This window comes from Pseudophryne corroboree, chromosome 10 (genome assembly GCF_028390025.1).
Source record: "Pseudophryne corroboree isolate aPseCor3 chromosome 10, aPseCor3.hap2, whole genome shotgun sequence".
NCBI lineage: Eukaryota > Metazoa > Chordata > Amphibia > Anura > Myobatrachidae > Pseudophryne > Pseudophryne corroboree.
Genome location: NC_086453.1, coordinates 27961241 through 27989023, shown reverse-complemented (window position 1 = coordinate 27989023; position 27783 = coordinate 27961241). Strand labels below are relative to the sequence as shown.

General features: G+C 36.9%; 1 protein-coding gene across 1 annotated transcript in view; it reads right to left on the bottom strand.

The window, feature by feature from the left end:
• LOC134965869 (uncharacterized) overlaps window positions 1-27783 on the bottom strand; it is an 81015-nt gene that overhangs the window by 20155 nt on the left and 33077 nt on the right. The window contains exons 14-25 of the mRNA XM_063942255.1: window positions 26422-26445; window positions 24629-24652; window positions 14301-14324; window positions 12386-12409; window positions 8888-8908; window positions 7665-7685; window positions 7037-7057; window positions 6257-6277; window positions 5632-5652; window positions 4371-4391; window positions 3743-3763; window positions 2965-2985 (exon numbers count right to left, since the gene is read on the bottom strand). Of these exons, the coding sequence (XP_063798325.1) occupies window positions 2965-2985; window positions 3743-3763; window positions 4371-4391; window positions 5632-5652; window positions 6257-6277; window positions 7037-7057; window positions 7665-7685; window positions 8888-8908; window positions 12386-12409; window positions 14301-14324; window positions 24629-24652; window positions 26422-26445 (264 nt within the window). The remainder of the gene's footprint in view (window positions 1-2964; window positions 2986-3742; window positions 3764-4370; window positions 4392-5631; window positions 5653-6256; window positions 6278-7036; window positions 7058-7664; window positions 7686-8887; window positions 8909-12385; window positions 12410-14300; window positions 14325-24628; window positions 24653-26421; window positions 26446-27783) is intronic.

The following is a 27783-nucleotide window of genomic DNA, read 5'->3' as shown; positions in this document are numbered from 1 at the left end:
CCAAACTTGCTTATCTTCAGAGAGATTCTTACAACAAATATATACTTCTATTTAGCAAGTTCCTGGCCCATACTTCAACTTCCATCACCTTAAAAGACCATTTAAAGACATCAAAGGCTCAAATGTATTAACCTGTGATTGGCAGGCAATTGCACAATTTTGGCAATACAGACAGAAGATTTAAAGCCAATGGCAATGGAGTGATGCCAAGTTGAAGGAATGTATGTTTATAGGACCTCAAATTAGACTATTTTTAAAATACAAAAACTTTGAAGATAAACTTAGTCCAACTAATTGAGGAACCAACTAGGTACAATGCAATCTTAGACCTGGTATTAACAAACAATGGGGATTTGGTATCAGGTATTATAGTAGGGGAACCCATAGGAAACAGCGACCACAATATGGTCACATTCAATATCAGTTTCTATAAACAGCCCTATACTGGCTCAACTAGGACTTTAAACTTTAGCAAAGCAAATTTTGAAAAGATGAGAGTATTTTTCAGGGATATTGAATGGGAAGGTTTGTTTTTCGGAAAAAATACTACGGAGAAATGGGAGGTACTAAAATTCCTGCTAGCTAAAAATACACTCAAATGTATTCCTATGAGTAGCAAAAAAAGGAATAAAAATCATAAACCGATGTGGCTTAACAAAAAGATTAAGGAACTTATGGGCAAGAAAAGGAGAGCATTTAAAAAATACAAATCTGACGGGGAAGCAGAGTCATTTCAGCACTATAAGGAATGTAACAAAATTTGCAAAAAGGAAATAAGAGCAGCTAAAGTTGAAACTGAAAAATTAGTAGCAAAGGAAAGCAAAGCGAATCCCAAAAAATGATTTAAATACATTAATAGCAAGAGAATAAAGAAGGAGAGTATAGGCCCTTTAAAAGACAAGTTGGGAGTCTTAAGCAAAAATGATAATGACATAGCGGACACACTAAATGAGTTTTTATCAACTGTATTCACTAGAGAGGACCCAATTCAGGGACTGACACACAATCTCAATAATGAGAATATCACACTGATAGGTACTTATTTAAGCGAGGAAGTAGTCTGTGACCGATTAAAACATTTAAAGATTAATAAATCACCAGGGCCCGATGGCATTCATCCAAGGGTTCTAATGGAGCTTCACTCTGAACTGGCAAAACCGCTATCTTTGATCTTTAAGGATTCAGTTATATCAGGTATGGTTCCCAAAGACTGGCGTATAGCGGAAGTAGTGCCTATATTCAAAAAGGGAAGTAAAGCTGAACCAGGTAATTATAGACCAGTTAGTCTTACATCTATAGTGGGGAAAGTATTGGAAGGTATTCTAAGAGATAGTATTCAGAAGTTCCTTGAAACCAATAAGGTCATTAAAAGGAATCAACATGGGTTTATGAAGGACAGATCCTGTCAAACCAACTTACTTGGCTTTTATGAAACAGTAAGCGCAAACCTAGATCAGGGTAAAGATGTGGATGTAATCTTTTTAGACTTTGCCAAAGCATTCAATTCTGTACCACACATGAGACTTATCTACAAGCTACAAGAATCAGGGCTAGGAAGCACAATATGCACTTGGGTCAAAAACTGGTTAGATAATAGGGAGCAGCGCGTTGTGGTTAATGGATCTTTTTCAACTTGGACTGAAGTGCTAAGTGGTGTGCCGCAAGGCTCAGTATTAGGACCGCTATTGTTCAATATTTTCATTAACGACCTAACATAAGGTCTAGAGAGCATGGTGTAAATTTTTGCAGATGGTACCAAATTGTGTAAGGCTATAAATACAGAGGAGGATGCTGAGTCTCTTCAGAACGACTTAGTTAAATTAGAAGCATGGGCAGCCAAATGGAGAATGCGCTTCAACACAAACAAGTGTAAGGTAATGCACTGTGGTAACAAGAACAAAAATTATACCTACTTACTAAATGGGGTAAAATTAGGGGATTCTGTACTGGAAAAGAACTTAGGTGTCCTCATAGATAGCAAGCTAAGCAGTAGTACCCAAAGTAGGACTGCAGCAAAGAAGGCTAATAAGATATTAGCATGCATAAAATGGGGTATTGATGCTAGGGACGAGAGTATTATACTCCCGTTATATAAATCACTAGTGAGGCCACACCTTGAATACTGTGTACAATTCTGGGCACTGTACTACAAAAAGGATATCCTGGAGCTTGAAAAGGTACAGAGGAGGGCGACCAAACTAATTAAGGGCATGGAGACGATGGAATACAAGGAAAGGCTTGAAAGACTAGGCATGTTGACATTGGAAAAGCGGAGACTAAGAGGGGATATGATCAACATCTACAAATATATAAGCGGACAATACACAGAGCTTGCGCGGGACCTGTTTTTGGTTAGATCAACACAGAGAACTCGTGTACACTCGCTCATTTTAGAGGAGAGGAGATTCCACACAATACGGCGTAAAGGCTTTTTCACGGTAAGGGCAATATGTTTTTGGAATTCCCTGCCCGAGGGAGTTGTAATGGCGGAATCTGTCAACACCTTTAAGAATGAGTTAGATAAATTCCTAATGGATAAGGATATCCAGGGGTATGGTGCATAGTCATGCATTATAGTTACTATAAATAGGGATAAAATGCAACCGCTGACAGCAGCATCAGTCAGAAATTTTAGTCAAATCATCATGCATAGGAGACCACAAATAGGTTGAACTCGATGGACAATTGTCTTTTTTCAACCTCAGATACTATGTTACTATGTTAACTTAATGCTGCAGAAAAAGCTGCAAGGAAATCCTTCACATCTGTGCTTGGTGGATTTTTAGGACATTAAAAAGCAGAATAATATAAAGAACAAATACTATAGATCTACAAAAAGTTAGAATGCCATATATCATTGAAGATACATTATTGACATCCAACCTCAACTTCTTTCAAACCAATTTGTAACCTGAAAATGAATAGAAAAAAATATTAATCAACTTACTTTGTTATTGTACTTACTTTTTTTGTCCTTTGGTGGATCTATGAAAGAAAGAACAACATTATTACATTCATATCTAAATAATTTAACTCTAGTCACTAAACATTATTAGTACAGTATGACATGAATGTAAGACAATTCTCCAATCTTGATTATCTTAATTGTATTTTGGCAATATACCCACTAGATTTAAAATCAAAATTATTTTTAACACCAATATCTTAATTGACAGGTTGCAGAAATGTAGACTCATGTTTCACCAGTTTTGCTTTTTCAAGGCATCATCTGGATTGGTTTGATGCCTTGAAAAAGCATAACTGATGAAATATGTATATGTGCTTCTGCAACAGGCCACTTTAGATACTGTGCCTACTTAAAATTATTTAATGCTACCTACAGTAGGTTAAAAAAGAATTAGCATTCTCAGCAACAACAAACTGTGACACTATGATCAGTTCAATTGTAGCATATTAACTCTGCAAAACACAGTGTGTTGAGATAAAGTGCTGAACCACAATCATCCACTGTACTCCTAATACAGAAATGAAATAACAGTCAGTTACTTTGTGATAATTGCAAAGCAATTGAAAAACAGTAGGAGGGATTTGCAGCACTAGGATATTATAAGAAGTACAAGTGACTAGTGGATTAAAGTTATTAAAACATGAGTTTTAGAAAAAAAATCTAAAATTTTGAACATACAGTACTGTAATTGACTTTAAAATCATGTAGAATATGGCCATAAAAAAATATTCAATTAACAGAAAATAAACTAATTTTCTTTAATATTGTACTTGCCTTTTTGGTCCTTAGGTGGCTCTATGGAAGAAAGAACAAAATTATTACATTCATATCTAAACTTTAAATATAGTCACTGAACATTATGAGTATAACATGAATGTAAGATAATACTCCAAACTTGCTTATCTTCAGAGAAATTCTTACAACAAACAGATACTCCTATTTATCAAGTTCCTTGCCCATACTTTAACTTCCATCACATCTTAAAAGACCATTTAAAGACATCAAAGGCTCAAATATATTAACCTGTGATTTGCAGGCAATTGCACAATTTCGGCAATATAGACACAAGATTTAAAGCCAATGCCAATGGAGTGATGCCAAGTTGAAGGAATGTATGTTTATAGGACCTCAAATTTGACTATTTTTAAAATACAAAAACTTTGAAGATAAACTTAATGCTGCAGAGTTAGCTGCAAGGAAATCCTTCACATCTATGCTTGGTGGATTTTTAGGACATTAAAAAGCAGAAAACTATAAAAAGGAAATAACTCTACAAAATATTAGAATGCCGTATATCATTGAAGATACATTATTGACATTCAACCTCAACTTCTTTCAAAACAATTTGTAACCTGAAAATTAATAGATAAAAAATGCTAATCAACTTTGATATTGTACTTACCTTTTTTGTCCTTTGATGGATCTATGGAAGAAAGAACAACATGATTACATTCATATCTAAATGTTTTAAATCTAGTCACTAAACATTATCAGTACAGTATGACGTGAATGTAAGACAATACTCAAATCTTGATTATTTTCATTGTATTTTGACAATATACCCACTAGATTTAAAATCAAAATTAATTTTAATGCCAATATCTTAATTCACAGGTTGCAGAAATGTAGACTCATGCTTTACCAGTTTTGATTTTTCAAGGCATCTTCTGGATTGGTTTGATGCCTTGAAAAAGCATAACTGGTGAAATGTGTATATGTGCTTCTACAACAGGCCACTTTAGATACTGTGCCTACTTAAAATGATGTAGAATTACCTAGTAGGTTAAAAAAAATAATTAACATTCTCAGCAACAACAAACTGTGAAACTATGATCAGTTCAATTATAGCAGAGTAACTCTGCACAACACAGTGGGAGTCATTCCGACTGCCGATTTTCGCATCGCAGCGATCATGTAATAAAATGTCAAAACTGCACATGTGTATGCACCACAATGCGCACGCGCATCGTATGGGTACAAACAGCATCGTTGCTGTGCAATGTTTCTAGCGACTAATCCATTCGCACAGCCTATTGCAAGGAGATTGACTGGAAAATGACGTTTACGAGTTTTAACTGACCGTTTTCTGGGAGTGGTAGGGAAAACGCAGGTGTGATCAGGCATTTGTAGGGCGGGTATCTGATGTAAATTCCGGGACCTCCGTCGCTGGAATCATCGCACAGAATAAGTAACTACAGGGCTGGTCTAGTTTTGCACAAAATGTTTTTGCACCACTCGGCTGCACATGCGATCGCAAACTTGCAAAGCGAAAACACACTCCCCCGTGGGTGGCAACTATGCGTTTGCAGGGCTGCTAAAAGCAGCTAGCGAGCGATCAACTCGGAATGAGGGCCAGTGTGCTGAAATAAAGTGGTGAACCACAGTCATCCACTGTAGTCCTAATACAGAAATGAAATAACAGACATTCCCTTTGTGATAATTGCAAAGCAATTGAAAAACAGTAGGAGGGATTTGCAGCACTAGGATATTATAAGAAGTGCAAGTGACTAGTGGATTAAAGTTATTAAAACATGAGTTTTAGAAAAAATCTAAAATTTTGAACATACAGTACTGTAATTGACTTTAAAATCATGTAGAATATGGCCATAACAAAATATTCCAATAATAAAAAATAAACAAATTTTCTTTAATATTGTACTTGCCTTTTTGGTCCTTAGGTGGCTCTATGGAAGAAAGAACAAAATTATTACATTCATATCTAAACTTTAAATATAGTCACTGAACATTATGAGTATAACATGAATGTAAGATAATACTCCAAACTTGCTTATCTTCAGAGAGATTCTTACAACAAATAGATACTCCGATTTATCAAGTTCCTTGCCCATACTTCAACATCACATCTTAAAAGACCATTTAAAGACATCAAAGGCTCAAATATATTAACCTGTGATTTGCAGGCAATTGCACAATTTTGGCAATATAGACACAAGATTTAAAGCCAATGCCAATGGAGTGATGCCAAGTTGAAGGAATGTATGTTTATAGGACCTCAAATTTGACTATTTTTAAAATACAAAAACTTTGAAGATAAACTTAATGCTGCAGAGTTAGCTGCAAGGAAATCCTTCACATCTATGCTTGGTGTATTTTTAGGACAATAAAAAGCAGAAAACTATAAAAAGGAAATAACTCTACAAAATATTAGAATGCCGTATATCATTGAAGATACATTATTGACATTCAACCTCAACTTCTTTCAAACCAATTTGTAACCTGAAAATTAATAGAAAAAAAAATGCTAATCAACTTTGATATTGTACTTACCTTTTTTGTCCTTTGATGGATCTATGGAAGAAAGAACAATATGATTACATTCATATCTAAATGTTTTAAATCCAGTCACTAAACATTATCAGTACAGTATGACATGAATGTAAGACAATACTCCAATATTGATTATCTTAATTGTATTTTGACAATATACCCACTAGATTTAAAATCAAAATTATTTTTAATGCCAATATCTTAATTGACAGGTTGCAGAAATGTAGACTCATGTTTCACCAGTTTTGCTTTTTCAAGGCATCATCTGGATTGGTTTGATGCCTTGAAAAAGCATAACTGATGGAATATGTATATGTGTTTCTGCAACAGGCCACTTTAGATACTGTGCCTGCTTAAAATTATTTAATGCTACCTACAGTAGGTTAAAAAAGAATTAGCATTCTCAGCAACAACAAACTGTGACACTATGATCAGTTCAATTGCAGCATATTAATTCAGCAAAACACAGTGTGTTGAGATAAAATGCTGAACCACAATCATCCACTGTAGTCCTAATACAGAAATTAAATAACAGACATTTACTTTGTGATAATTGCAAAGCAATTGAAAAACAGTAGGAGGGATTTGCAGCACTAGGATATTATAAGAAGTACAAGTGACTAGTGGATTAAAGTTATTAAAACATGAGTTTTAGAAAAAAAAAATCTAAAATTTTGAACATACAGGACTGTAATTGACTTTAAAATCATGTAGAATATGGCCATAACAAAATATTCAATTAATAGAAAATAAACAAATTTTCTTTAATATTGTACTTGCCTTTTTGGTCCTTAGGTGGCTCTATGGAAGAAAGAACAAAATTATTACATTCATATCTAAACTTTAAATATAGTCACTGAACATTATGAGTATAACATGAATGTAAGATAATACTCCAAACTTGCTTATCTTCAGAGAGATTCTTACAACAAATAGATACTCCTATTTATCAAGTTCCTTGCCCATACTTCAACTTCCATCACATCTTAAAAGACCATTTAAAGACATCAAAGGCTCAAATATATTAACCTGTGATTTGCAGGCAATTGCACAATTTTGGCAATATAGACACAAGATTTAAAGCCAATGCCAATGGAGTGATGCCAAGTTGAAGGAATGTATGTTTATAGGACCTCAAATTAGACTATTTTTAAAATACAAAAACTTTGAAGATAAACTTAATGCTGCAGAGTTAGCTGCAAGGAAATCCTTCACATCTATGCTTGGTGGATTTTTATGACATTAAAAAGCAGAAAACTATAAAAAGGAAATAACTCTACAAAATATTAGAATGCCGTATATCATGGAAGATACATTATTGACATTCAACCTCAACTTCTTTCAAACCAATTTGTAACCTGAAAATTAATAGATAAAAAATGCTAATCAACTTTGATATTGTACTTACCTTTTTTGTCCTTTGATGGCTCTATGGAAGAAAGAACAACATGATTACATTCATATCTAAATGTTTTAAATCTAGTCACTAAACATTATCAGTACAGTATGACATGAATGTAAGACAATACTCCAATCTTGATTATCTTCATTGTATTTTGACAATATACCCACTAGATTTAAAATCAAAATTATTTTTAATGCCAATATCTTAATTGACAGGTTGCAGAAATGTAGACTCATGCTTTACCAGTTTTGATTTTTCAAGGCATCTTCTGGATTGGTTTGATGCCTTGAAAAAGCATAACTGGTGAAATGTGTATATGTGCTTCTACAACAGGCCACTTTAGATACTGTGCCTACTTAAAATGATGTAGAATTACCTAGTAGGTTAAAAAATAATTAACATTCTCAGCAACACCAAACTGTGAAACTATGATCAGTTCAATTATAGCAGAGTAACTCTGCACAACACAGTGGGAGTCATTCCGACTGCCGATTTTCGCATCGCAGCGATCATGTAATAAAATGTCAAAACTGCACATGTGTATGCACCACAATGCGCACACGCATCGTATGGGTACAAACAGCATCGTTGCTGTGCAATGTTTCTAGCGACTAATCCATTCGCACAGCCTATTGCAAGGAGATTGACAGGAAGATGGCGGTTACGGGTGTTAACTGACCGTTTTCTGGGCGTGGTAGGGAAAACGCAGGAGTGATCAGGCGTTTGCAGGGAGGGTACCTGACGTCAATTCTGGGACCTCCGTCGCTGGAATCATCGCACAGGATAAGTAACTACAGGGCTGGTCTAGTTTTGCACAAAATGTTTTTGTACCACTCGGCTGCACATGCGATCGCAAACTTGCAAAGCGAAAATACACTACCCCGTGGGTGGCAACTATGCGTTTGCAGGGCTGCTAAAAGTAGCTAGCAAGCGATCAACTCGGAATGAGAGCCAGTGCTGAAATAAAGTGCTAAACCACAGTCATCCACTGTAGTCCTAATACATAAACAAAATTACTAACGTATATGTTGTGATAATTCTGGAGGATTTATAAAACAGTAGAAGGGTTTTGCAGCACTAGGATATTACAAGAAGTACCAGTGACTAGTGAATTTAAAAAAAATCTAACATTTGAAAATACTGTAGTTGAATTTAAAAAAAAATGTAGTATACACTCAAAATAAATATTCAGCTAATAAACTAATTTACTTTGATATTGTACTTACCTTTTTGGTCTTTAGGTGGATCTATGGATGAAAGAACAAAATTATTGCATTAATATCTAAATACTTTAACTATTGTCACTAAACATTATCAGTGTGACATGAATGAAAGACTACAGTATATTCCACATTTGCTTACCATCTGGATGATTTTTACAACATTATATACTATATTATATATTACATACTTCAGTTTCCATTGCATCTTAAAAGACCATTTAAACATGTCAAAGGACCAAATGTGTAAACCTGTGATTTGCAGGAAATGGCACAATTTTGCAATATATCAACTTGTTTTAAAGTAAATATTATTTTTAATGCTAGTATCTAATTTGACTGGTTGCAGAAACACTCATTTCACCAGTTATGTTTTTTCAGTGCATCATCAAGATTGGTTTAATGCCTTTGAAAAAGCACATCTGGTGAAATGCATGTCTGCATTTCTGCATTACGCCACTTTAGATACTGTGCCTATTTAAAATGATATTATAAGGAGCAGAGATCAATCATACACTTACAAAAATATATAATAATATAAACAAAAATATAAAATTGTTGTTTAATTGATACAAAACTTTTACTCTTACTGAGAACATACTGGAGCTTTTGATGCAGTTGCTTGAGTTTAAGAAGAAAAATTCATTAAGGAAAGCCTCTGTATTTGATCAGAACATTGCAAGGAGTACTATCAAAATCAGTTCAGTACCTCCTCCCTGTCTCTAGGTGTCGCTCTTTGCATTAGGTCTGTCTAGCAGATTCCACTCAGCTAGTCTGTGATCCCGCAGCCCTGATTACTTAATCAACAGCTGTGGGATGCACCCGGGGACTACTTTTTATGTCTGCTTTGTATATTAATCAGATCATAATGTTCACCACTGTAACTACGCTCCAGGTTACCAGCTTTCAAGCATATTATCTGCCTGTCTGCTGTTCCATGTCCTGGATCCCTGTAAACACATTTCCTTTGTATTATCTATCTGGAACATTATTTCTACACCTGCTCACATTGTCAGCCTGCAAAATCCATAACCTATTTACATGGTGCATTTCAATCATGGACTTTTGCATTCAGTCTCTGATGTGTGTATCCATGCTGGTTCCATCTGGCGCAGACTGCACAATAATTGCCTGAATTCAAGCACTGACCAGCTTCCTGCAGCCTGCCATTCAAGTGCCATTTATTGTATACCAGTGTCTGCTCTAGTGCATACCAGTCTTACTACCTGGGAACCCAGAGAGAGGGCTGCGGCCTGTGTGTCATTGCAACATAGTCCAAACTTCACCGCAGGGATCCCTGGTGAACACCAACAACATGTTAGACTACACACCTTTGTTCAGAGTAGAGATGAGCGGGTTCGGTTTTACTCGGATTAACTTGGATTTACCCGGAGGTCAAAACGGCATTTTATTGGCTCATGGATATCACGTGTTTTGGATAGCCAATGAGAAAAATCCAGATAAAACCGACTTGCATTCATTCTGGAATTAAGAACCGAGTTAATCCGAACCCGCTCATCTCTAGTTCGGAGTATCTGCTAATCCCACAGTTCAGGTTTGCATCCAATCCGGCTTGTATACCTGTGTTCTAGCTTGGCTGTGTGTAAAATCTCCAGCTGCACTCGGACCAGCCAGTATACCCTCTCACTGTGCTTAAGAACTGCATATGTTTCTCAGCAATCATAACTCTGTTATTTTACTGTGGCTGTTTATCTGCATATTTCAGACATCTGCATATTCAAGTATTTGTGTCAGTATTGCTTGTTGTTTACACCTGACCATCCCAGATTCCTGTATTACACACTCCTTTTGCTATATAAATCTCATTTCATTACTTCTGGTCACAGTGTCAACCTCATTTCAGGTAACTTCATGCACACACATGGGAAACTCCCTTCAAAATCATGACAATTACTGTACATAATTAACCTCTTGTACATAATATCTTTAAATTATTGGGCTATTAAACTGTGTGAGGATAATGAGAAATATCAAATGCTAATTATATGTTGACTGACATTCTAATAAATATCACACTATAACAATTGACCTAGGAATAAACTTTGATAAAGGTGGAAAGTTTGGAGGCCAAGAAAATGTGTGAAAACACTAACTGCCTAATTAAGTAAAAAAATGTCAGTCAAATAAATACACACACTAAAACCATCAGAAATAATACTTTGTTAGGGGATGTGGTGAGCATCCTGGTTGATGGGATGACAGCATCATTCGGAAACCCCGGCACTGGAATGCTAACCGCCATCACCTCAAAGGTAGATATTGGGGTGACAGGGTTTGGACCAAGGGGGTTAGAGATAGGCACTAGAGTGGGTGAATTAGCCATAGCCAGCCCCCCCCCCCCCATTCCATGTCTTAGCTTTATCACCACCCCTTTGACTTAGTCCTAGCAGCCACCAAAATTATATTAGTCCTAGACTCCACCCCAGGCAGGTTAGGGTTAGAGTAAAGGATTTGGGAGGGGTAAAGTAATTACCCCATCCCCTGTGAGCATTCTAACTGTCAGGATACCAGTTTCGGTCATGTGACCACCATCATCCCAACTCCCGGGCTCACATACCGAAAAGTTTGTTAAAAACCCTATAATGGGAGACAGATAGTCTAAATATATGAGTATATTAGAGGATTCATGACTGACAAATTTATATTCAAATGGCAGTATAATAGAAATAAACTCCAATAAGAACCTGGAATAAATGTTCTATCTATTGTTTTTACTGTATATGCCAAATTGAAAATAATAAACTGATACAATATGGTATACTAAAAGATGAAGAAATTCACTTGGGGATTATTCTCTTCTGTGCCTACAAATATAACACATCAATACATTATAATCAATAACAACTGTATTCCTATTACATGGGAGAGCTACTATATACTGTAAGATGTGACAACATTAGAAAACCGGTCACTGCAGAATAAGTGTGTAGCACCAGAAAGGATGGTGCACTATATGTTGTGTAGTCCAATAAGAAAAAACACAGTAATGTTAAATAACTGAAAACATGTCACTGCAAAAAGGAAATGTGCATTCAGTCTGCACATAAATGCATCATGGTACCAATATTAGAAAACATGTCACTGTGGACAAAGTGTGTAGGGCTACAAATCTACCATTATTTATTGTAAAACAGTCCACTACGAGGCAAGTAAAGCTAGCACTGCTGTAAAACACTTTAAACTGATAGAGCCCACCAGCTGTGGTACAAAATTTCAATATTCAGAATGTAGACATGAATGATATCTCGACATGTCAACAATTATATAATAGCAACAACGCCATAATGTTGAAATTGCGATTGATGGTAGCTACCATGCTAACATAACATTTTCAGGTACGTGTAGCATTGTCACCCTAACTGCAGCCACATAACATTAACATCAGCCTAAACCTAACCCTCTAACACTAACCAGCCGCTGTGTAATGAGCAATGAGAGACAGACAACCCTCAGTATGCCAGATGGCATTGATTGTGTACTGACCTGGTCTTTTCACAGGCGGGAGAACTTTGAAAGACAAAAGACAAGTTTGAAAATTCCAACTATGTAGATACAATACATATAAAGTAATACAACGCAAGGGAAGGTTATCATTGATAATTGCTTCTTTACATCATTTAAAAGGAATGCCTGACACAGACACAATTCACAAACATACAATATTCATATATTAGGGTTTGACAGTAAGTGCAAAATAACCAGAACTTTGATAGTTATAACTTTTGATAGTTAGAAGTTTGATAGTTGGTCAAAATAACTTTGACCGATTAATATTTATATCCTCAAATATAAACTAAACACTGTGCAAATCTAAAAAAGACCCATGGATAACAAATCTAACTTAAAATTATGATGGGTTATATTGTTCTCCCTTTTTGTAAGTTGGAATGATATACATGAAACACGAAAATTTCATATTATTTTTAAATGTAAAAAAAATAAGTACTTTTTTGTTTAGCTCAGATGAGCCTGTGATCTAGACCATAAGGTCACATCAGGATTTACGGAGTTTGGTTCTTTAAAAGTTTTTTATCTATTTCATATCTCACATCCAATGTCTTTCTCACTGAAGCTTTAATATTACAAATAGAAAATATAATGTTTATCTTCATGTGCATCAATGAGCTTCAGGATTTCCATTGAATGTACAAAAATATATGCTAAAAGCACAAAAAGTTGCTTCTATTTTGCAACAGACAACAGAAAATCTGTCAACATGAGTGAAGTAATACAATTAGAATAATAACAAGACTTAATACACTGGCTGAGACTTTGAGTGATGCCTGATTGTGGATGATGACCCGTTGTGCGGCCTCCAATTAACTAGGCAGCGATTGTCAAGGTAGTTAGGGACAGGGCAATAGACTGTTCTGGCAGCACTGGTTCTGCTCAGAGTACAATCAGATAAGGACATAGGGGGTCATTCCGAGTTGATAGCTCGCTAGCTACGTTTAGCAGCCGTGCAAACGCATAGTCGCCGCCCACGGGGGAGTGTATTTTCCCTTTGCAAGTGTGCGAATGCCTGTGCAGCCGACCTCTGAAAATACAGTTTGGCAAGTTTCAGAGTAGGTCTGGACTTACTCAGCCCTTGCTATCACTTCAGTCTTTTTGGTGCCGGAATTGACGTCAGACACCCGCCCTCCAAACGCCCGGACACGTCTGCAATTTCCCTACCACTCCCAGAAAATGGTCAGTTGACACCCATAAATGCCCTCTTTCTGTCATTCTCCTTGTGATCGGCTGTGCAAATGGATTCTTCATTAAATCCACCGCCCAGCAATGATCCGCTTTGTTCCTGTATGGCATGCTTGCGCATTGCAGTGCATATGCATGCGCAGTAGAACCTGATCGCTGCGCTGCGAAAATCGTCAGCATGCGATCAACTTGGAATGACCCCCAGAATTTCCTTTAAAATCCAGCATCAGCTGTGATGAGAAGATATAAACCTAATATGCTATTGTATAGCACAACGGATTATGCTGACACTATATAAGTAATTGTTAATAAATAATTATAATTATTCTTCAACACATGTGAGGAAAAAGAAAAGATTCTACAACTGTGCAGCAACATGGTGCAATGAGCACAGATTGATATGCTTATAACATCGGTATAACAAGTTATGCCATATGCCACTGCTTTGCACACTGGGGGTATATTTACTAAGGTGTGAGTTTTTTAGAAGTGGAGATGTTACCCATAGCAACCAATCAGATTCTAGCTTTTATCTTCTAGAAGCAACTGGATAAATATTAAGTTTTTTTATATATTATATTATAAATCTTCAATGATCTGCAGTATCACCATGTCTTACGATGGAGTTCGGGTTAAAACTTGAATATTACAACATGACATTTATTGCAATACTTAGGATTTTTGCCAATCATTGTATTCTTACCTGCATTTTCCTTACCAAGGGTATCTGTGGAGGAAAAAATAATGTCAATGTATTCATTAATAAACAGTTGATATATTTTTTTGCTATGAAATGAAACGCGTCAGGTGTGAAGTGGGAACAGTTTATCTTATCAAGTGAGAACCACAAAAAAACACAAATTTTTCAGAATCCCTCTTCTGGAATGATTATCCAGGCTAGAGTTAAACTAAAGTCTTAAGGAGTCACAACTTGAGGTGGCAACTGTTTACCTGCAATGCAATAACTGACAGCGTATTACCAATACATCTACTGTCAATTGTGAATTGATAAGTAACCCTAAAAATATTATAGTTTAATATAAGTTTAATATATGTGATCCAGATGCACTAACATAACTGGGGACTATGTGGTTCCTAAGAAGCCCTTAATCACAAAATAGGGGCTTATTCACTCTGCAGCTCCTTTCATATATGCTGTATGGGGTGTAGTATGATTTGCCAGAGCTGGGGATCCCAGAGGCCAGCATATCAGCGGCGGGATCCCGACCACCGGAATACTGGCAGTGGGCCGGGCGCAAAAGAGCCCCTTGCGGGCACGGTGGTACGATACACATGCCACGCTATTTATTATCCTTCCAGGGGTGTTGTGGACACCCCAAGAGGGAGAACAGTTGTTGGTATACCGGCGTTTGGGATTCTGGCACCGGTATGCTGAACTAACTAAAACAAAATCACCAAGTAGGCGCACGGTACCAGTGATGTTGATAAAAACACAATTTATTAACATAAAACCAATAACAAACTGATTAAAAGACACAACACTACACAGAGCATATAACTGAGGTATTATACCTTATAGTTCACACATAAAGTGTATAAATAAGTGAAAGGGACACTAATATGCAGGAGAACCCGTCTCTGTAAGATAGGGTTAATCTCTCACATTAATTCCATATCAGACAGTTTAAATGAAAAGGAAGTCCTGTAAACTGATGTAATTAGCGTTTGTGACCATAAAGGTGTCCAGATTTAAATAGTGTTTCCTTGGAGCAAAATAAACCAGCCGATTAATGTTACTCACTGAGACGTAATGATCTCTTGCTGTACGGGATAAATGGTTAAGAAACCGCTTGTTATCACCCTGTGCATGGGTGAGACATCCGTCAGCGGTATATTCAGATGAAAGCCACTTCTTTCTGTGCAGCACCAGTTGCCTGTATTAGATCACCATACAGATCCTCCAGCTTGCTGAGCGACGCCCGGCCGGGCAGGAGGTAGCAATGTTCCAAATGCAAGGAGAGTTAGAGTGGAGTGATTGAATCACAGGCTGGATCATTCACCGGTAACTTGTAACAAACGGCTGAAAGTGATGGATGTCGTGCTCCGTGGGACACTTAATGGTCAAGTGTGGCCCTTACTTCTGTACCCTCAACGCGTTTCTCCGCACCTCAGGCGGCTTCTTCAAGAGGCAGAGTGTTCTTCTCTGAGCACAATTGTGGTTGTTTTATACCTTGTCCCATTAAAATCATTAGAAACAGGTGAGTGTGAAGGCTCAACAGGTGCTCTGAATTCAGAGTCTTCATACACAGATAACGTGTCACAGGGTTTTTAATTAGACATTTAATTCAAAAGATATATATTTTAAAATCAATCCTATGGCTAACAGTTTGTCATAAATAAAAACAACATAAATAAAAATATAAATATATTTCTGTTATGCGGATAGAATCATTTTAATCCCATGAGGCTGCAGCTATATTAAAAGATCTTTCAGCAGCTGCAGCATTTATCCATTAATAGTCTCCCACTTATGAGTGGGGAAAAGGAATATACAAGCATATATACACATATGGTAAATTAAGTGCTATATGTTGTTAATAGCATATTATAGTAGACAATACGTTTATTAGGTCTCAATTTTATTATTTATTTATAAATGTTTATACTAAAAAAGCCTATCATAAATCATGTGAAATACCAAGTGTAAAGAAATATCTACACAACACATCTCTTCATATTGCTATCTTTATAAGCTCAAGTCTTAGTATTATAGCATGGGAAAATGTGAATTAAAGACACTTCACACATATAAACATGTAGAAAAAGAAATATATATAATGTTGTTTTTATAGTTTTATAGCTATATAGTTTTATAGTTTTAGAGGATAGTATCTTCATCATATCAACATCTAAGCTATTGTAATTACACCTGTAATCTATTAACTAAAGTAGGACTGGCTGCATGGGTCAGTGGCCAGACTAGCGTGCAGAAAAAATCTGGCGCGTCACTAGCAGTATAGCGGCAGCGCCAGGTCTGCTCGCAGTCATGGTCTCAGACCCCGCAGATCCTCTCCATCAGTATGGTAGATAGCAATAAATGGGTAACCAATATAATAAATACGAACAACAAAAAAATATATATATATAAAAAATAAAAAATAATGGTAAAAAAAAAAAATTAATAAAATAATAAGAGAGAAAGGAATATGGACCAATCTTCATGTATGATTCTTTACTTCAACAGAAAAAGATGAAGTAAACTGAACCCGCTAAATGTAGCTAAATGAATTCAAGATCTATGGTTTCATTCAACCCTTGGGGTTTCAGAGTCTGTAATTTCCAGATCCATGCAGCTTCCTGACGACATAGAGTTCTAAATCTATCTCCACCTCTAGGGGTGATTTTAATCTGTTCAAGGCCAATGAGTTGGAGGCAAGCTGGATTACTGGAATGAATTTCTGCATAGTGACGTGAAACACTATGATTCATATATCCCTTAAGGATATTCCTTCTATGTTCCATAAAGCGCAGCTTCAGTGCCCTAGTGGTTCGCCCTACATAGTGCATCTGACATGAGCAGCGTAACAAATAAACTACAAAATGTGTATTGCAATTTATGAAGGATTGTATCTTAAAATCTGTACTTGATCCAAACGGAGAAATGTGTTTAATTTTATTGACCACATGAGTACATGTGGTACATCTATTATGATTACATCTAAAGAAGCCCACAACTTTTGGGCCCACTAGTGTGAGTTGTTCACTCCTTTCAATATTAACAGAAGATCTCTTAAAGAAACTCGGAGCTAATATGTTCCTAAGATTTTTAGCTTTTTTAAAAATAATCGTAGGGTTTGCAGGGAGAGTTGTATTTAATATTGGATCGGTCAACAATAGTTTGTAATTACGTTTAATAATGCAAGAAATTTTGTTTGCTTTTACATTAAATTTTGATTTGAAAGCCAGATTATAGTGATTAATTTTTTGAGTTTTATTCTCACTATTATCTTTTTTATTATTATTTTTGTTTTTGTTATTATTGTTGCTAATAGATCTAGATTCCTCAGGAGCTGTTTCAATGACTGAAGGAGGATCACATGCTATAGTAATACGTGAACCTTCTTTCTCATTTGGATTCATATGAGATAATTGTGTATTAGTAGTTTTAAAGATATTTCTCCTATCTAATGTTTGTGAATAGGCTATGGCCTCTTCTAATATATCCTCAGGATAATCACGTTCTCTCAAGGAGGTAATCAAGTTCTCCGCATGCTCAGCAAAGGTACAATCTAATGTACAGTTACGTCTAATCCTGAACAGTTGACTTTTAGGTACGTTGTTAAGCCAACCTTTCTTATGGTTGCTCGTATACGGAATATAGCTACAGATGTCAACCGATTTTTTATAGGATGATACTATGAGTTTCTCCTCTACCGCCTCCACTGTTACGTCCAAAAAATTGATTCGTGAGGAGTGATGTGTACAAGTGAATGACAAACCATATTCATTAGTGTTTAAAAAATCAACAAAATTCATAACTGTGTTATCATCACCTTTCCAAATAAAAAACAGGTCGTCGATATAGCGACAATAAAGGACCAGGTTCGCAGAGTATGGGCCCTCCCAGATCAGAGCCTGTTCGAGGTCACCCATGTAGATGTTAGCGAAACTCGGTGCGAACCTGGTCCCCATCGCTGTACCGAGGACCTGTAGATAGTGACAGTGATCAAATAAAAAGTGATTGTGTGTCAAAATAAAATAAATAGCCGAAGTGATAAAGTTGCGCTTCATCTCTGAGTCCATTCCAGATTTCCTAAGGGCCCTATCAACGGCTTGTACACCTTTATCATGTGGGATATTGGTGTACAATGCTTTTACATCACAGGTAATCAATTTATAATCATGGGCCCATTTATGCCCTTCTACCCGTTTGATAAATTCCGTCGTATCACGAATATGGGACCTCAGAGATGTCGCGCAAGGTTGTAAAAAGTGATCAACATAGTAGGATAAATTAGACGTAAGGCCTCCTATCCCTGAAATTATAGGGCGCCCCGGGGGTTCGTGAAGTGTCTTGTGAATTTTAGGGAGGTGATAATAAATAGGGACGATAGGGTGGAGGGGGTAGAGGAAATTGAACTCCTCCTGAGCAATCACACCTTCACTTTTGGCAGTTTCTAATAGAGTTTTTAATTCCAGCTGATATTTAGGGGAGGGGTCATGAGCCAACACTTTATAGAATGTTATATCAAGTAGTTGGCGCTTTGCTTCTTTTATGTAATCACAAGTATCTTGAATCACCAACCCCCCCCCCCCTTATCAGCAGGTTTAATTGTAATGGTCGTATCAGAGGCCAGCTGTTTGAGGGTCTTCCTTTCTTCACTGGTAAGGTTGTATAAACAAGAGGGTATTTTGCTGTCACATAATACCCGAAAATCATGTAAGGATTTATTATAGAATGTTTCAATAGCACTAGTCTTATGTTGAAGCGGATAAAATTGAGATTTGTTTTTAAATAGTGATTGAGGAGTATCATTGACATTAAACGTGAGGATCTCTGATGTTAATTGGGATTCACTCACTGCACTCTCTATGAGTAACTCATTTAGTATGTTAAGACCTGATTGATCATCTCTATCTAGAATAACCTGTGTTTCAACTCCAGAATTCTTTTTGGTACAAGCAAAAAATCTCTCTCTACATAGACTCCTAACATACCTATTGAGTTCAATAAAAAGTTCAAAAAAATTGGGCTTTGAGGTAGGAGCAAAATTCATTCCTTTAGCTAATATCTTAATCTCTGACTGATTTAGGGGTTTGGAAGAGAGGTTAAAAACTGCATCAGCACCTAGTGGAACCTCTGGTTCTTTCTTCCTCCTCCTCTGTCCCCCTCGTCTTCCTCTTCTTGTTCTCTTGCCCTTTTTGGAGTCCCTGACAGGGGTTCGTAACGGTTGTGATGTTGAAAGTGAGACAGGGGGACATGGTTCCCCGATCTCTGAGTTGGATCTAAAAAAGGCTCCTGATGGGATTTACGCTCGTAATTAGATTTAGTATAATAATTAGGGTATCTTTTCTCCCATTTGGTATGGCGGACTTCCCTCCACCCATGTGATGATGAGGGATATATACATGGTTTTCTCATCTGATTTCTACCACGGTCAGAATACCGTTCAGTAGACCTAGGTGAATTATATTCATCCCTACCCGTGTCTATACTTCGGACATTAGTTTGAGATTTCCCCTGTTTGGGTTTTAAGGGAGTATAGGATTCATCACGTCTTTTTTTGGAAAAACTTCTCACACAATCTGATTGATAATCCAATAAATCTCTTGTAAATTTCTTTTCCTTTCTCTCAATAATCTCTCGTTCATATTCTTCTATCCTCCTATTAACTATTCCTTCTCTCTCTTCATAATAAGGCTCTTCCTTATATTTTCCTAGTTGTTCTTGTAAAATCTTAATTTCTTTTTCAATTTCAATAAGCTTAGATTCTCTATAATCAATCAATAATTGCATTAGTGCCATGGAACATTTATCTAAAACATTTTCCCACTGTGTTCTAAGTTCTGGATTATCCTGAAATGAGAGGCTCTTAAAGATCCGCAGACCACGAGGAATTTTATTGTTTTCAATATATTTAGTAAGGGAAGTCTTATCCCACCAATGTCTGCATTCTGCTTTTAATAGTTCCTCGAGTCTGCTGGAATCCTGAAAAAACCCATCATAAACAGAATCATCTCTTTTCCTAGTAACATTCTCCAGCGTGTATTTCTTTAGTATTTCATGTCTACGATGTATTCTATCCGCATAACAACCAACATTCATATTTGAAACACACCACTGTACTGCTGCCCAAACCTATGGCAATTGAAAAAGCAAACAGAAAAAGGGTTTTTAGGCGCTGAACAGGGTCGTGCAAATATAGCACTGGTAATGGCAGCCACTTGGTAAGGAGGTAGCCGGCCTCCTGAAAGTGAAACAACTAAAACAAAATCACCAAGTAGGCGCACGGTACCAGTGATGTTGATAAAAACACAATTTATTAACATAAAACCAATAACAAACTGATTAAAAGACACAACACTACACAGAGCATATAACTGAGGTATTATACCTTATAGTTCACACATAAAGTGTATAAATAAGTGAAAGGGACACTAATATGCAGGAGAACCCGTCTCTGTAAGATAGGGTTAATCTCTCACATTAATTCCATATCAGACAGTTTAAATGAAAAGGAAGTCCTGTAAACTGATGTAATTAGCGTTTGTGACCATAAAGGTGTCCAGATTTAAATAGTGTTTCCTTGGAGCAAAATAAACCAGCCGATTAATGTTACTCACTGAGACGTAATGATCTCTTGCTGTACGGGATAAATGGTTAAGAAACCGCTTGTTATCACCCTGTGCATGGGTGAGACATCCGTCAGCGGTATATTCAGATGAAAGCCACTTCTTTCTGTGCAGCACCAGTTGCCTGTATTAGATCACCATACAGATCCTCCAGCTTGCTGAGCGACGCCCGGCCGGGCAGGAGGTAGCAATGTTCCAAATGCAAGGAGAGTTAGAGTGGAGTGATTGAATCACAGGCTGGATCATTCACCGGTAACTTGTAACAAACGGCTGAAAGTGATGGATGTCGTGCTCCGTGGGACACTTAATGGTCAAGTGTGGCCCTTACTTCTGTACCCTCAACGCGTTTCTCCGCACCTCAGGCGGCTTCTTCAAGAGGCAGAGTGTTCTTCTCTGAGCACAATTGTGGTTGTTTTATACCTTGTCCCATTAAAATCATTAGAAACAGGTGAGTGTGAAGGCTCAACAGGTGCTCTGAATTCAGAGTCTTCATACACAGATAACGTGTCACAGGGTTTTTAATTAGACATTTAATTCAAAAGATATATATTTTAAAATCAATCCTATGGCTAACAGTTTGTCATAAATAAAAACAACATAAATAAAAATATAAATATATTTCTGTTATGCGGATAGAATCATTTTAATCCCATGAGGCTGCAGCTATATTAAAAAATCTTTCAGCAGCTGCAGCATTTATCCATTAATAGTCTCCCACTTATGAGTGGGGAAAAGGAATATACAAGCATATATACACATATGGTAAATTAAGTGCTATATGTTGTTAATAGCATATTATAGTAGACAATACGTTTATTAGGTCTCAATTTTATTATTTATTTATAAATGTTTATACTAAAAAAGCCTATCATAAATCATGTGAAATACCAAGTGTAAAGAAATATCTACACAACACATCTCTTCATATTGCTATCTTTATAAGCTCAAGTCTTAGTATTATAGCATGGGAAAATGTGAATTAAAGACACTTCACACATATAAACATGTAGAAAAAGAAATATATATAATGTTGTTTTTATAGTTTTATAGCTATATAGTTTTATAGTTTTAGAGGATAGTATCTTCATCATATCAACATCTAAGCTATTGTAATTACACCTGTAATCTATTAACTAAAGTAGGACTGGCTGCATGGGTCAGTGGCCAGACTAGCGTGCAGAAAAAATCTGGCGCGTCACTAGCAGTATAGCGGCAGCGCCAGGTCTGCTCGCAGTCATGGTCTCAGACCCCGCAGATCCTCTCCATCAGTATGGTAGATAGCAATAAATGGGTAACCAATATAATAAATACGAACAACAAAAAAATATATATATATAAAAAATAAAAAATAATGGTAAAAAAAAAAAAAAAAAAAAAAAATTTAATAAAATAATAAGAGAGAAAGGAATATGGACCAATCTTCATGTATGATTCTTTACTTCAACAGAAAAATATGAAGTAAACTGAACCCGCTAAATGTAGCTAAATGAATTCAAGATCTATGGTTTCATTCAACCCTTGGGGTTTCAGAGTCTGTAATTTCCAGATCCATGCAGCTTCCTGACGACATAGAGTTCTAAATCTATCTCCACCTCTAGGGGTGATTTTAATCTGTTCAAGGCCAATGAGTTGGAGGCAAGCTGGATTACTGGAATGAATTTCTGCATAGTGACGTGAAACACTATGATTCATATATCCCTTATGGATATTCCTTCTATGTTCCATAAAGCGCAGCTTCAGTGCCCTAGTGGTTCGCCCTACATAGTGCATCTGACATGAGCAGCGTAACAAATAAACTACAAAATGTGTATTGCAATTTATGAAGGATTGTATCTTAAAATCTGTACTTGATCCAAACGGAGAAATGTGTTTAATTTTATTGACCACATGAGTACATGTGGTACATCTATTATGATTACATCTAAAGAAGCCCACAACTTTTGGGCCAACTAGTGTGAGTTGTTCACTCCTTTCATGCTGAACGCCAGGATCCTGACAGCCGGTATATCCAGTTACACCCTGCTGTGTGTTCCCCTAAGAGTGTATGCATAGGGCCCACTTCACTTTGTGTCTCTCAGTGTTATTATGTAAATCACAGACTGTAATTATGCAGTTATGCATAAATGTAAATTGTGCAGCGTTCTGTAACAGTGTGTGTATTGTAATGGGATGTGTGTTCTTATATTTATATACAGTGGTACGGGACCCTAGCGTCACTATATAAAATACTGGATGTAGCTTATATCCTGGCTGTTGGGATCTCGATGCCGGAATCCCAACAGCCAGGATTGCCAACAGCGCTCGCCAGGGCTATTCCCACTCGTTGGTGTCCATGACACACATAGAGCGGGAATATAACATGTGGCAAGCACAGGGAGCCACTGAGCCCGCAGCATGACGAGCGCAGCAAACCCGCAAGGGGAATTGTAGCGCTTGCCCCGCTGCCTGCATTCTGGCTGGTGGGATGCCGCTGTCGGGATATTGACAGCTGGCATCTCGTCAGCGGGATGACATATCCATCCCATAAAATACTGTAAAGATAATATTAGTTATAATAATAAGCTGGAGTTTTCATACTTCTTTTGTGCCCCAAGACAATCCTTTATGTGATTTATTTTAACAATGTTAAGTTGATCCAAAGTATCGCTGTTTCTTCTTGGGTAATAGTGCTATCTGGCTGGTGGTCAACAAGCGGAATGTCTGCAAATGGTTTTGCTCTGTTTTCTGGGAGCTTTTTTAAAGAGTGAAAAAGCTCCCAGGAAACAGAGTGAAACCGGTTAGAGGTACCCTGCTTGTTCTTTTACCATTGTGAATCTATTGCTTGGTGCCCATAGTAGATGACAGCTTGTTTGGAGACATCACACTTGTTGACCGCCAGCCACAGAGATGTGCCCCTGTACTGATCCTGCATGGCGATTCCGGGAATAGTGACTCTGTGTAACAGGGGGAGATTTCAACCATCTGCCTGGGGATAAATAAATGCGGTCATACATGCAAGCCGCTTACTCTCTGGGGATGTGGTGTAACAAACTGTAAGTACACAGGTCCAAGGTAATTGGGTGATTTCAGCCCAGGAGTTCCTGTTAACCTGGACAGCAATTACAGGACTTTAGAAATCTACTCCCACTTGTTGTTTAGAGATCCATTTGAACACAATATTGATTGCACACAGTAAATGAGACCAATCTAAAAATTCCTGCTGCAGTATAGACATAAGAAATGCTTTGTTTTATTATACTTTTGTCACAATGGTTTTATATGCCATCTAACTGTGATCTTTTATAGGATTATACACTGATCCAATACCAACCGGTTGCAAATGTTTTATTATTATATTGTGCAATAAATTATTTTGTATATATATATATATATATATATATATATACATATATACTGTATTTAAGAGTATTTCAGTGTTCAATACACATGGCAGACCTCTTAATAGCGCAAAACCTAATATATATTTGTTACGACATTTAGTATATTGACATGAATGTTATGCCGACATGACAACGTTTATATAATATTGACATGGCCAGAATGTTGACATTGTGAATGATGACATAACATTTTCAGGTGCTTATGGCCCTAACTGTGACCATAACTGTAGCCAAACCGTAACATTATCATCAGCCTAAACCTAACCCTCTAACACTAATTAGCCACTGTGTAATGAGCAACCCTCAGTAGGCCAGATGGCATTGATTGTGTACTGACCTGGTCTTTTCACAGGCAGGAGAACTTTGAAAGACAAAAGACAAGTTTGAAAATTCCAACTATGTGAATACAATACATATAGAGTAATAGAACACAAGGGCAGGTTATCATTGATAATTGCTTCTTTACATCATTTAAAATGAATAACTGTAAATTATACTGACATAGGGGGTCATTTTTACCCATTTGCGCGATGATTTTTATCGCAGCTGAGTGAACGGGTACCCACTGTGTATGCGCCGTCGTGCTCCGGCGCATGCTAGACGGCTGAAGGCTGTAGCAGGGCTGCAATTGCCTATGCCTGATTGACAGGCAGAGGCAGTCGCTGGGCAGGAGGGGGCAAAACGTCGGCATTTGGCCGCCGTTTCGTGGGTACGGTCCGGCCAACACAGGTGTGGCCGGACCGTACGGGGAGTGGCCCGCAGCGGCTGCGTGACATCACACGCTGCCACTGCAGGCCAAGTAGCTCCTGGCCAGCACGCTAAAGCTGCACTGGTGATTCATGATCGTAGCTGTGCTAAATTTAGCACAGCTACGATCAACTCAGAATGACCCCCACAGACACAATTTACTAAACATACAATGTAAACATTTTCATATATTAGGGTTTGATGGACAGTGGGGAATAACCATAACTTTCATAGTGCAAACCAATTATTTGTTTCTTTTTGCCTATTTGTAAACGCTGTGCAAATCTGTATGAGACCCACGGATAAAAATTAATAACTTGCACTTATTATTTAATGGGTTATATTTATGTAAGTGGTAGTGATATAGATGAAACACATTTTATTTTTACATTTTAAAAAAATAAGCACTTTTTTTTTAGCTCAGATGAGCCTGTGATCTGGGCCGCAAGGTCAAATCGGAATTTACGGAGTTTGGTTCTTTAATTTTTTTTTTTTACAAAACTCACGTCAATGTCTTTGTCACTGAAGCTTTGATATTACAAATTAAAAATAAAATGTTTATCTTCGCATGCATCAATGAGCTTCAGGATTTTCAGTGAATATACAAAGATATATGTTGAAGGCTAAAAAAAATGCTTCTATTTTTCAAACAGTCGCCAGAAATAAAATCCAAACTGTAACAAGACTTATTGCCCTGTCAGAGACTATGGGTGATGTCTGATTGTGGATGATGACCCATAGGTAGCAAATGTCAGTGTATGGACGCAGTGACAATGGGATGAGAAACAGATGTAGTCAACGACAGGCCAGTGGTCTGTTTAAGTAGCACTGGTTCTACTCAGAGGACAAGCAGGCAAAGACTTAGTTTCCTTTAAATTCCAGCATCAGCTGAGATAAGAAGATATATACCCTATATTCAATTGTATAGCACAAAGGAGTATGCTGATGCTATATACTGTAAGTGTTTATAAATAATAATAAATATTCAGCAGCACATACAGTATGTGGAAAGATAACATAAGGCTTTGTTAGTGATACAATAAATGTTCAATATGCTCCTTTTGTCAGATCTTGCTCCACATAAAGGTCATGTCATAGATGGAACAATCTGGGAAAAACTGAAAACTTTACTTTGTGATAAAGATTTTAAAAAAAGTGGAAAATAAGAAGCTGTTAAAAATATTAAAATGGCTATATTATAATGTGGTTCATGGCTCAAGTAACTGATTCTAGATTTTATTATAGCTTATTATAGCATATATTAAATCTTTGATGGTCTGCAGTATCACCATGTTTGACAATGGAGCTCGGGTTTAAACCTGAATATTACAACATGACAGTTGTTACAATAATTAAGTTATATGACAATAATTGCATTATTACCTGAATTTTCCTTAGCAGGTGTATCTGTAGAGGAAAAAAATAATGTAAATGTATTCATTAGTAGATGTTTGATAGAATTTTTAGCTAAAATGAAACGCGTCAGTTGTGAAGTGGGAACATTATATCTTATTGAGTGAGAACCACAAGAAACTACACATTTTTCAGAATCTCTCTTCTGCAATGATTATACAAGCTAGAGTTAAACAAAAGTTATGGAGACATAACTTGAGGTGGCAACTTTTTACATGCAATACAATAACTGACAGCGTACTGCTAATACATCTACGGCTAATTGTAAACTGATAAGTGACCCTGGACATATTGAAAGTTTAATATCTGTGAGCCAAATGCACTACTATAACTTGGGACTTTGTTGTTCCTAAGAAGCCCTTATTCACAAGACAGGGGCTTATTCCTTGCGCAGCTCCTTTCATATAGGCTGTGTGTTAGAGATATGACCTGCTCTTACCACAATGAGTTTAAGGCATAATCTATTTAGCTTGTTTAGAATTGCTATATACGTGTTCTTCCAATTATATTCTGCCCCTCTACCTCTATGTGTTAGTTTATACTCCCTTAAGAATGTAACTTCGTTTGTGCTCCATTACAATACTTTATGTGCTTTTTTTAACAATACTAAGTTGATACGAATGATCGCTGTCTCTTATTGGGGAATAGAGCTATTTGGAGGTTGCATTTTTACTGCAGTGTTTCCATGTTAAAAAGGAAAAGTTATTACTCTAATTGGAAAACCAACTGTTTATTTTACATTTAGTGTTTATTGGTTCTTTTTAGATTAAGCACCTAAACAAATGTCTTCATTCTTCATATTACTTCATTTATAATAATATTAGCAAACCATATCATTACCTGGCTTATAAAGGTAGCCCTGCAGATAATAATTCCTGCCTGCCTATAATGGTCTTCTTCTTTACTCCTCCTTGCTTTATTTTTGTTACAGTGGGAGTACAGATGTGTCCTCACTGACCCATCCTCACATTGTACCAAAACCCCCAGCTGGCCGCACCACAAACACTGCGACTAAGCTGCTCCTTGTGCCTCATCAATTGTATTTTATTTCACTCTCTTTGTATCTGTTTTACACTGCTAATGCAATAAATGAACAAAGTATTCATACCCTGCACCCCACTAGTGGCTCTCCATGCTATAACAGGGCGACAGGGGCTCTAATCTGAAAAAAAGTGAAGTGATGGCGCCAGGAGCTCCAACACTCAACATCGTGTGACTTTACACTGCCATAAATGCAATAAAGGCACCAATAAAAGTGCCAACAAAAGTGCACATTTTCAGCCCTCAGTATACTACAATCCAGTTTGTGTACAGCTAGGATGCAAAACAGAT